This window comes from Glandiceps talaboti, chromosome 5 (genome assembly GCF_964340395.1).
Source record: "Glandiceps talaboti chromosome 5, keGlaTala1.1, whole genome shotgun sequence".
Taxonomy (NCBI): Eukaryota; Metazoa; Hemichordata; class Enteropneusta; family Spengelidae; genus Glandiceps; species Glandiceps talaboti.
The window spans coordinates 20,616,949-20,629,448 of NC_135553.1; the positions used below are offsets into that span (position 1 = coordinate 20,616,949).

Sequence of the window (12,500 nt, forward strand, 5' to 3'; positions counted from 1 at the left end):
CATACATACATACACAGACACACACACAAACAGACAGACAGACAGACAGACAGACACACACACACACTCACACACACACACACACACACACCCACACACACTTTTATTTAATTTGCAGGTAATTCACGTTGCTGTTTATACAGCTAAATGAGATAAAAGCTGACTATCTCTTCATTTTAGATTCCGTCATTGTTTCATTGTAGTGTTCATATATACTAAATGAAAGAACTGTATTTTAGTGTTACCGAATAATTCGACGAAAGACATGCGATTCGCCGAATTCCCAGGCCAGTAAAAATTATGTAAAAAGTAAGTAAAAATAGTCTATAAATAGCGAGTTGGATCACAGAAAGAAAGCACTTCAAGCATGGTTTAAGAATGATAACAAAATACCCGTAGAGTCTTAATGTAACACATTGCTACCACTGATATGAAGTCGTTGATAAATTCAAACATTTACATTTGTGTAAACAACAATCAATCACGTAAAATGGTATTGTGACTACATACAAAATCTACGTGGCGAGCGCGTCAGGGCTGTTCATGCTATGCGTATAAAAATGTACATTTTCCACATTCTGTAGTTTCAGTGTAAGTTACCCTCCTTCCCTTTCGAATTCCTAATTATCAACATTAGTGGCCCTGGATTTTTTTTCGTGAAAGACGTTGTCACGTGTTTGGTTGTATACTAATAGTATAGACGCAGTTCCAGGTAAATGTGTGTTTGTGATCTCCACATAGGTTTCATACGGAGAAATTCGTCTCATTGTTAAAAATTAAAGACCCAGGCAGTTTCACATGAAATGATTAGTATAAAATTTCATTTACAGATAAAACAAAAATCGACAATAATTCCATGAAGTCCCAGGTCCGAAGTCTTCCAATGTATGTATAAATGTAGGTCGTTTTACTATCAGTGTCCACCCTGGTCAATATTTAGGAAGCCACCGACATACCTTTTCTCTAGGGGGCGCGGAGGAGGGTGGGGGGTAGTGGATAAGTGTTCTACCTCAAGGGGACCTACGTTTTGTGCACCAACGGAAAATACATCAATCAATCAATCAATCAATCAATCAATCAATCAATCAATCAATCAATCAATCAATCAATTCATTGGTTTATTTATTTATTTATTTATGTTATTAATTGAATCATGGGTCCTGGAGTGCTCCAGGGTCCATGATTGTGTTTATATTTATGTTGACGGCTGCTGCAATGAAACCAGATGTTATTTACAGGAGTGAGATCGGAGATTTACAAGTATAACAAATGTCGCGTTTTAGAAAAAGTAGAAAGAAGTGTTTGTATGTGTTGTCGTATGCATGTGAGAGTCCGCATCTGTGTCCTTTAACACACACACACACATGTGCACACACACACATAGGCACACAGACAGACACATAGATAGACAGATAGACAGACAGACACATGTACATACATATATACATACATACATACATACATACATACACACATACATACATACATACAAACAAACAAACATACGGACAGACAGAGGCACACACAGACGGACAGACAGACAGACACAGACGGACGGACAGACAGACAGACAGACACACTCACACACACACACTTTTGTTTAATTCGCAGGTAATTCACGTTGCTGTTTATACAGCTAAATGAGATAAAAGCTGACTATCTCTTCATTTTAGATTCCGTCATTGTTTCATTGTAGTGTTCATATATACTAAATGAAAGAACTGTGTTACCGAATAATTCGACGAAAAACATGCGATTCGCCGAATTCCCAGGCCAGGAGCATTCAAAGACTTATTGTAACCGGCTTATCTGGAGAGCATATAGTATGACATATACATGTTATGTCTTGTTACTCCTTGTCAATCACTGTGTGTCGGAGGTCAGGCAAGGGTTATCATTCAGTCTGAACGAGTTGTAGCTACAGTAGCGTCATGTGTCTCGATCGTCTGTACGACATGCGACAGAAAGTAATAAGAACTACTACGTAATTCCAAGGCTGATGCATTCAATATTTCCCCTTGCACAAAGTTATCAATCTTTTTTTTTTTACAAATGTTTCTAAAGTACACTCATGTAAAACTTACGCACGGTCGTGGAGCTCAGAATTTGTTTGCGTACTACTATATTAACCTTTGTTCAATTGCAATAATACAATGTATTGCCTAGTCTGTTGTTGTTTTCTCGTTTATAAGAGTTAATATGTTTAAAGTTTTATCTGTATATAGTTAACTGTTGTAAGGCCGATTTTTTTTTTATTTCATGCAACGTACAACAGCTAGCATAATTTAGTTAATGTCCAATTTTGCGTTACTATGCGTGTTTAATTTGCATATTTTGCTTATTTGTTATCCCTTTATTCATAAGCTCTATTTTTATTTGTGTAACTTATATATTATCTGCTATGCATAAACATAAATATATGCATATTGTATTCATTTGAAAGAGAAATTGACCTTTTGAAAGCATATAACCTATTTGGTGCATATTTCTGAGATCTAGCCAAGGACACAATCTCCTGGGTTTGTGTACTTTGTGAAACACGTTCTCTTGATCAGGCAATGTTCTATTTGTGACGCTAAATGTGGCCAATTAGTTTACAATAATGCAGATATGTAGTTTTATATCTCATAGCTTTGTCTACTAAATGAAAATAAAATGTTACTTTAAATTTAACATTTGATATCTACTTCGTACATTAACGTGGGTAAATAAGTACTTACTTTGCAGTTGGATAATGTATGGGATGCAAGTTTCACTTTTAAATTACTCGCTAATTTATTATTAATATCAATAAATGTTATGATGAAATCTGTCGTCACAGGTTTCAATGGAATTATACACATAGGTAGTTCCACGTGTTTATGATGTCACGACGCGTTTCGATCGGGTATAGATCTGGTCTTGTTTCAATTTGATATGCGCAGAAGCTATAAAAAATACAACAATAAATCAATTCTACGAAGGCCTTGGTATGAATAGATTGCGGTATCAAAAGTATATCGCCGGGAGCGACCCAACATTATCCCTCCCCTTAAAAGAAAGGGATCAAGATATGATATAAGAGCGCCCACAACGGTCGATTTTTTCAGTCTAGGATCTGAGCAGCTTCAGTTCTAGTCTAGCCCATTTAATTTTAATCCATTCACTAGTGTCAATCAGTTTTTAATCTCAGTTCAGACTTGGATTAAACCAGAGCTGTTATTTCTTCCGCTACACGTCGAAATAAAGCTGTACGTTCTTACAGCACGTTTCGATGGTGCCGTAAAAGAGGGTGTGGTTTGCGACGATGTTCTTACAGCACGTTTCGACGGTGCCGTGAAAGAGGCCGTGGTTTGCGACGATGGGATTAACATTTATAGGTGTGAAAAAAACAGTTTTCTGGCAGAACTATAAAAAAAAGTTGCTCCTGAACAAAAAGAACGGTACCAATGAATTCTTATGGAGCCACTGATAAGATAACACTACTGATGAGAACGTGGGAGCGAATCGTGGGCCTTTAAGTTTATAGCAAAGGATGTTGGTCAATCGCAAAAGATTAGCACACCTTCATGTGCATCGACGGAAAATGTAGTTATGTTTTCCATGCGACAATGTGTACCGTCTTTGGCACTGCATTGCGTTGGTCAACATAAACGTCGTACATGGGGGCGTCCTTATTATTCCTGCTCTTACTACAGTCACAGTTACTGTAGCTGAAAAGGAATGGAACAGTTTTATTCCGTTATGGTTTTTTTTCACGTATACCATGACTTACATGTTAGCCTATGCTATAAATTGGCCTACACATATTTAGAGAGGGAGGGAGGGAGGGAGGGAGGGAGGGAAAGAGAGAGAGAGAGAGAGAGAGAGAGAGAGAGAGAGAGAGAGAGAGAGAGAGAGAGAGAGAGAGAGAGAGAGAGAGAGAGAGAGAGAGAGAGAGAGAGAGAGAGAGAGAGAGAGAGAGAGAGAGACGGAATGGAGATTTGCAAGTACTGTAGAAAGAAATCAAAAATTGATGCGTGAGCGCGCCGTGAGTACAAGAGAAAGTTAGCTCCCTTGCATCGGATGAAGAAAGACAGGTAGTCCAAGAGAAAGTGAAAGACGATAAGAGCGAATGTTAACTTAAGAGAAAGATGAAATGATAGAGAAAGCGATTTTAAAAGTGGGATAGGCTTAGGTAAGATAGAAGAACGATTGACAGGAGCGGAAAAGGCAATGATCACACACGTCATGTAATTCGTAAGTCTATTTCTTCATCCGACTTCGGTAAAAAAAAGAAAAAAAAGAAAAGATTATGTCGTTTCTAAAAGAAGCAAAATGTGCAAAAAAGAAACGGCGTGTGATCGATTTGGCTAGCTTTTTTTGCTAGAAGAAGAAGTGTAAACTTCAAGTTGAGGTATTTATTGTGGCAAACTGAAGTTCTCTTTGAGTTGTCAATTTTTTCTTGTTATATCGTGACTAACAGAACTGAATATGGGACAATTAATATTGAGCAAACATTAAAACAACGAAGGTAAAATTAAACATGCAGAAATATCATAATTACCATTTTTAAAGACTCGCCGTTTAGGGTATTATCATCGTTGCATATCACGACCGTTTTACGGTACCGCAGCCGGTCCCTACTTAATATTTCGAAGAAACAGCTCTGGTTTGCGAGAATATTTATTATCGCCCACGACTAACATTTATAACAAAACCTCAGTATTTCATCCAAATTTACATTTTTAAAGCGAATTCTTTGCATGCATCAGAGGTATTTCTGACGATTTTATCAATTCAGGAAGTACGTGTAATTCAAATGTCAATCTCACAAACTGATTTTAAATAAATGTATTCAGTAAACACAAATAAAGCTAAAAAGATGCAGCACAATCATGGCATTTTTAGAAATCAATGAATGAAAACATAAAAATCATGATGATTCAAAATTCATTAGGCGAAACTACTAGTACAGTTATCGTATACAATTTCACTCTTACCAGCGGAGACTGTGTTATAGGGGGCGCACTACTGAAAATAGCTACATATATTTTATAAATATGCACATATGTTGCGTCGTCCTTGGCATGGCAACAAAAAATATCGCGAAAGGGAAAAAGCGCGGGAACAAACCATGGATTTGAACGTGGTTATGCATATACAATTTGAAATGGCGCGTAAATCCGACAGTAAAGATTGCCAGCAAGTAAGGCCGGGGTTCAATTTATAATTCTAATATAAATGCGCTTATTTATTTTGTTCAATAAGTATAATTGATATCTTTGTGTCTGGAAATAGACTTTCAAATGTAATGAGGCGAGTTACAAGAATTAGGTTTTGGTAGTTCTCTTTTTGGAGGATGTGGTGGCCCTGAAAAGGGCCGTTTGGTTTAGGAAGTAGAAAAATAATCTACTTCTTTGCCTTAGCCTTTGACTTCTTGGCACCTGCTTTCTTTGCAGGCTTTTTGGCTTTCTTTGCTGCTGGTTTCTTGGCCTTCTTCGGTGATTTCTTGGGTTTGGCTGCCTTTTTCTTCTTTGGAGATTTTGGCTTCTTAGCTTTCTTTGCAGCCGCCTTCTTTTTTGGTGTTTTGGCTTTAGGCTTCTTGGCTTTCTTTGCCTTCTTGGCTGGCTTCTTCTTAGGTGTCTTCTTCTTGGGTTTCGCTGCTGGTGGTTTGCCAACACGGAAGCGGCCAGTAGCACCAATTGAAGTGTCACCCTTTGGGCGTACAAGAACACCAGATGCGAGGCCAGTTTTCACTGCACGACGCAATTGTGAGTTGAGGAGACTGGTATTTGCAGTTGGGTAGTGGCTCTTGATGTAGTTGCGGACACCTTGAAGTGAAGTTCCCTTCGCATCCTTCACAGCTTTGATCGCCTCAACCACCATAGCGATGGTTTTGGGATGAGTTGCCTTCGCACGGGGTTTGGCAGTCTTCTTCTTGGGTGAACCTGGCATGACCGTAGTTATGAGTTGTCACAATATACGAGAAACTCTAAATGATTCAAACTTCGCGGACTTGCTGCTATTTATGTATTCATTGCGAACGTCGGAGGAAACACGGTCAGGTCAACTTATTCAGGGACACAAGCATGGCTGCCCGTGCCCGTTTTGTGTTAGTTTGGTGAATTTCTCAAACAATTTGGTCACTTTCCAATGATACGCAGAGATTTGAGACAGTGATATCAACTTATGATGATTAACACTTCATTTCGGTGCTTTACTGATTTCATTTTCGCGGTAGGTGTGAATTATAATTGACTCTGATAAATGTTGTGCTGAATACTAGGTGTGAACAACAATTTTGAACACGGCCAAATAATAACAGAATTGTATACATTCAATTTTAAGTGAACTAAATCGTAATTTTGATCTTCTAATTTCATATTATTTGAGAAAAAACAAACTATTTACGCGCACAAACGAAATTCCGGTCGATCGATTTCGGTCACTAACACATTTCGTCGCCATGTTGTTGCAACAACTGCACACAACTAAACGTCGACCACTATCGGAATTTGTCAAAGTTCAACGCCAGTACTCGGCAAGTTTTAGTCTGTGATGCAGATTAAGACATATATATCCTCCCTTTTGATTTCAATTTCTGTTAGATAAGTTTACAGTGACAATTTCGCAAAAATAAGGATACTTTTCGCCAAACGCCTCCATACTCCCATCCTTGTAACCCACTGAGTTGCCCATCCATTTTGGCTCGTCGGTAATATTTCACGTCCACATAATATTTGTTATTTTCCCAACCGCGCTGTCCCTTCTCGCCATTTATTTTGTCATAATTTTGATAAATTCAGGTGATATTCTGCTTGAAGCGGATGTATTTATAACTTTTTACCTTGTTTTTCATTATTTTAATAAATATTAAATATATTTATGCCTTTGTGCTTGGATTGGAAAATCCATCTAGATTCGTGGGTAACAGATGATGTAGTAATATTTTCGTTTGATGAATGATTTGAAATATGAATAAGCAATGTTTATGATATTCCATATTTAATATAATGACATTAATTTGAAATTGATCACATTTTGTCATCTTCTGCAATCAATTTTATCAGGGCCCCTTTTCTTTCAAAGTGCAAAAGTAATGAACCGCGAATATGTTGTTGTGTGAACGGTCACATCACAATGTAACGTTACAATTTACATGTCGCAACTTGATGTTAGAGTTTATCGTCGTTATCATTGTCATTACAGGCAATAACTGCTTGTAGGTTTGGAGATCTGAGAGTTTGGTTGGGTCACTCTAGTGTGATAAACTGGTTTATTACTTGTCTGTTATATTTAAATCAGGAAAATGTGGAAAAATCTGACCCTCAAATTTTGTAAGTTCTTAAATCTCAATCATTTTGATTCGCAGTTCATTATGTTTCATGCGTGGAAAAGGTGCCGAATTCCTAATAATAACCTAAGTTATGTTTCAAAAAACATATGAAAAATGATTTCTGTCAAGCTTGCCCATTTTTTTCTTTAAATATTTTCAGTTGATATTGTGTCATAATCGAGATCACCCAATTCTCATTCATAGTTTAGTCACTTTTATTAGTTCACAAGTGAGTTCATGAATATCAATGGAAAATTCTGTGTAATATTGTCATATTAGTTTGAGACTTACATTTTTTCTTGTTTTACTTTCAGAAATTTGAGCAACGTTATAAAAATGAACACATTCCACACAATGAGACTACCTTTGGCAAGACTTAGGTGTTATTTAATTCTTCAGAAACAGTTGCCAACCTCTGCTTCATTGTATAAGGTGCCAAGTGTGATGATAAACACTTCTGTGCAATTTCTGTCTAATCAACAAAGGGAAGTGTCTTTGAGTATTAAGTGTCCAATTGACGTCAACTTCATTGAAAGACATATCCAGGAACTAAAGAGGTATGACAGGAAAGGGGATGGTGATGTGGGAGATGTTGAAATTTTACTTCAAAAGGTGAAGAATGCTGCGGCTTCAGAGAAAGATGAACTGAATAAAAAGCTTTCAGATGCGATGTTATTACTACCCAACACGATGCATCCAGATGTACCAATAGGAGATGAAAGTAAAGCTAATGTGATCGAGTTGATAGGAAACAAACCTTGCTTTGATTTCAAACCCAAGAATCATGTGACAATTAGTGAGAACCTTGATATTTTTCGAGGGCGAAATTTAGGACATTTTACAGGACACCGGTCTTATTATTTGATTGGTGCTGGAGTAGAATTAGAACAAGCTCTAATAAGATTCACCTTTGACAGGATCCTGAAGAAAGGTTTCCAGTGTATCTCTGTACCAGACATTGTACATCCGTTGATATTTGAAGGATGCGGCATGAGGACTTCTGGGCTTCGTACTCAAGTCTATCACTTAGACTCCAGTTGTCATGGTGATTATTGTCTCACTGGGACATCAGAGGTCTCCATAGCTGGTTATTACGTGAATCAGAAACTCAGAAATCATGAATTACCTCAAAGACTCGCAGCCATTAGTAGGTGCTATAGAGCTGAAACTGCTCATACTGCTGAAGCTAGGGGGCTCTATCGTGTACATCAGTTTACAAAAGTTGAAATGTTTGGTGTGACTGCTGATAAAAACCAAAGTGATGAAATGCATCAAGAATTTTTATCAATCGAAAAAGAATTATATACTGAGCTTGGTCTGTACTTCCGAGTTCTAGATATGCCATCGGAAGAGTTGGGGTTGCCAGCATATCGAAAATTTGATATTGAAGCCTGGATGCCAGGCAGAGATAGTTGGGGTGAAATTTCTAGCACTTCAAATTGTACAGATTATCAAAGCAGGAGACTGAATATCAAATATTGCGATGAATCGGGTGGGGAGCATTATGTGAACACTGTAAATGGAACAGCCTGTGCTGTTCCAAGAATGATTATTGCAATTCTGGAGACATACCAGCAGGAGGACGGTAGTGTACGTATTCCAGCAGCACTTCAACCTTACATGAAAGGACAACAGTTGATATCAAAGACTTCTAGACAACCACTTCACTTTTGTAGATTCTGAATCGGAATGTTGACAAAATTTCTTCAGATAAATAAATAAATAAATTGAATGAGATTCATACTAGTCAATGGTGTATGATTATTATTAGTTTTGTGTACTATGAAGTAACTGTATTTGTCCTAACTTTATTTGTCCTTCAAGGCTTGATGGCGGTATCTGCGTAGGAAACTCGCTCAAGATTTAATACCATGCTTTAGTCACATACAGTGGCTAACAACATGGCAAAATTTATAGTAACAATACAATATGGAGTGATAACTGATAATATCTAATGGGGCCCAATATTGCAACCCCCCTCCCCCCTATCTGTGATATAAATACAGCATGGATGGAGTCTGAGTGCCATTCTAAAAATATGTTGTCTCTACTCGGGGTCACTTTGGCTTTGATCATTCATTTAAAGGTGGGTTGAGGATTATCATGGAACATCTAGTACGGGGTTAATTACAAGAAATATATTAGATACTGATAACTTGCATTTAAAGGGACCATATGGATGAGAATTGGGTATTTATTTCGGATTTTTAATTTATAAAACAATTTTATCATGGCTTCCTACTTGGAAAATCAATGTGAAACATTATTGACTAAGTCTGTGTTTGTAACTCAATAAATGGCAATGACTGATAAATGTGTAAAATGTTTGTTCTTGTACGTACAATAACTTTCTAAACTCATAATTTAGCATTTTTCAATGTAATGAGTCACAAACACAGGCTTGGTCTATGTTATTTTACATTCATTTTTCAAGTAGGACGCCATGATAACATTGTTTTATGAATTAAAAATCCAAAATTAATATTCAATCCTCATCCATATGGCCATTTTAAGTCTGACATGGTTCTTTTCATGTGGGAATTAATTTTTTCCTCCTTTTCAGACATTAGCAAAACCACAGACAAAGAAGAATCCTTCTCTGTGGCAAAACACTGCTCTCAAAGTACAGTGCATATCTGGTTTTATAATACCTTTTGAAGAGCACACTCTAGAGGCCAAACTAAGCAATCTTTTGTCTTTATCATAACTGGGATATGTCGTTTTGTGTTTTAAAACCAGCAGGCTAAAGTACAAGTAGCTTCTATGGCTGTATGGTATATGGATTTTTGTATCCTAGCTGTCGTTGTTGAATGTATCTTCATGTACGTACCTAGGACTGTCCTTGTATCTAATAGATTTATGGCTTTTTGGAAAATTTCAGTAAAGCAGATTTGAGTCTATATCAAGCAGTGCTTTTGCTTTCACCATGTTATGAGTGTGCCAAAAACACTTGTTACAATAAAAAATTGTGAAGTTTGGTACAAAATATTGCTGGCTGGACAAAAATCTTCCTTAACATTGCTACATTATATTGTCTTCCATGACAAAAATCGTTCCATCATTTAATTGCTTCCTTGATCATATGGTGCGACATACATCTAAACTAGCATTGCAACCCTTTCTCTGAGCCTACAGTGAACTACCAATATCAGGGTAAATGTGCAAGGACAACACATGACGGTAAACCTAACAACACGTTCAATGTGATATTTTTGAGAGTCGATTGACTAAAATGTAACAATTCTACTTCATTTCTTCTCATGGCAGATGATAACACGTGGAAATGTTAATTAGAGTTTATATTGAGCTAGATGATAAGATTGAGCAACGTCTCTGAGATATTTGTCTAGCCAGGTGATAAAATGTAGCAAATGCTGGTAAGATTTTTTGTCAAACCAGATATTTTGTGTCAGGTTTCATGATTTTTGTTGTAACTGCCAGAGTCATTCATCACACATAAAGTGATTTTTGTTGTAATTGCCAGAGTCATTCATCACGTATAAAATGCTACAGCGACTTAAAGGGGTACTGGCTGAAAGTTTTATAGTTTTTGATGTGTCCTTTTTTTTAAATTTTCAAAATCTTCTTATGTTATTCTAACAAATAAAAACCATGTTGATAGTTGTCTTATAACTGGTAGGACTCTTGAAGAGAATCTTATATGATCAAATTATTATTAGAGTGGCCGTATGGATGAGAATTGAGTATTTATTTTGGACTTTTAATTGATGAATAACTCTGTGTTTTTCTACTTGAAAAAAATCAATGTTAAACAACATATACCAAGTCCTTGTTTGTAACTCAATAAATGTTAAAAACAAAATATTAAAATTGGGAAAATGTGTGTTATTGTACGTACAATTTGCTTTTATTTTTGTTTTACCTGCAAGAATTGTCGTTTTAATTTCTCCTAGTGGGATGAATAAAGTCATTCTGATTCTGATAAGAAATTTACACACTTCAGTTTTTTTCGGCAAATTTATTGAGTTTAATACACACATGGACATGGTCAACACTGTTTCACATAGTTTGTCCCAAGGTCGAAAACAGAGTTATTCATAAATTAAAAGTCCAAAATAAGTACTCAATTCTCATAATAATTTGATCATATAAGATTCTCATCGAGGGCCCTACCAGATATAAGACAGGAATCAAAATGGCTTAGTTGTCAGAATAATGAAAATTGGGTCTCAGTGTCCAGACTGTGTGCTATATTAAAACCATCTCAACAACTTCACACACACAAACAATAACATGTAAAAAGGAGATATCTTATGAATAAAAGCAAATTTTAATTTCATTTTTCAGTTACATATACTATGAAAGTTTGACAATATAAATCTGTATAACACACAATGATCACATCTAGGCACTAAAACTACACAAAAACGAAACATATACAGGCAAGTGTCTTCTTTATGGTTATACCATTTCTAGAGACTGGACATAAAACAATTTAGAAGTCCTGCAACAAAACAGAGAGGATAAACTTGTAAAAAAATTTCTTAGACTGTAGTCCACAAGATACTAATTTTTTTTAAATGCAAATTTATAATTAATATGCATGAACATTATAACAATTATGTAAATTACCCAGATATGCAAATAAATAAATAAATATGCATTAATAATATAACAATTATGTAAATTACACATATATGCATTTTATATATGCATTTACAAAAAAATGTACACTTAAGATGATAATCATTCAATATTCAATTAAACATAAAATTCAAATGATTCTGTTTATGATATTTGATTAGACACAGCTCAGCCAGCCAAGTCTTACCTGACAGGTGACTTCTTCTCCATCTCTGTTATAGAACACTCTGTTGCAGCCGCCACAATAGTTGGGTACACATGTCGCCGTTGGGTTTGTTCGGCATGTTGGTGTCAATCTACAAGGATCTTCAAAACATGGAACCATGGGCTCTCCATTTGAACACTTTCCTATTGACAAATTTAGAGAAAAAACATAAAGTGCTAAAATAGTAAATAACTTCTGGCAAGATAATTTCTAAAACAAAAATGTCTAGAATTTGGTGAAGATTCCATTTTCGTTTAAAAAGTTCATTCTAATGTTTGAATTGCACTTTGGTTATCCACAGATTATAAACTAAGCTTCCAGTAGGATGACGACAATTTTTCAATTGTGAATTAGCTAACTTCAGCCTGTTTATGGACCTGTTGAGATACATTG

The 12,500-nt window shown here is 36.1% G+C and overlaps 2 protein-coding genes across 10 annotated transcripts in view; one reads left to right on the forward strand and one right to left on the reverse strand.

Moving 5' to 3' along the window:
• LOC144435818 (serine--tRNA ligase, mitochondrial-like) overlaps window positions 1-9,028 on the forward strand; it is a 112,960-nt gene extending 103,932 nt beyond the window's left edge. For 8 of the 9 annotated variants that reach the window (XM_078124446.1, XM_078124448.1, XM_078124443.1 and 5 more), the window contains one exon: window positions 7,612-9,028. In XM_078124446.1, coding sequence (XP_077980572.1) covers window positions 7,634-8,980 — 1,347 coding nt within the window. In that variant the 5' untranslated portion in view covers window positions 7,612-7,633 and the 3' untranslated portion in view covers window positions 8,981-9,028. Of the gene's footprint in view, window positions 1-6,049; window positions 6,199-7,611 lie in introns of those variants that run through there. The other variant, XM_078124451.1, reaches the window with a different exon arrangement.
• Window positions 5,371-5,847, reverse strand: LOC144435899 (uncharacterized). The gene has a single exon (XM_078124540.1). It carries the CDS (start codon window positions 5,845-5,847, stop codon window positions 5,371-5,373), a length of 477 nt encoding a protein of 158 aa, XP_077980666.1.
• Window positions 9,029-12,500: the final 3,472 nt, after the last annotated feature.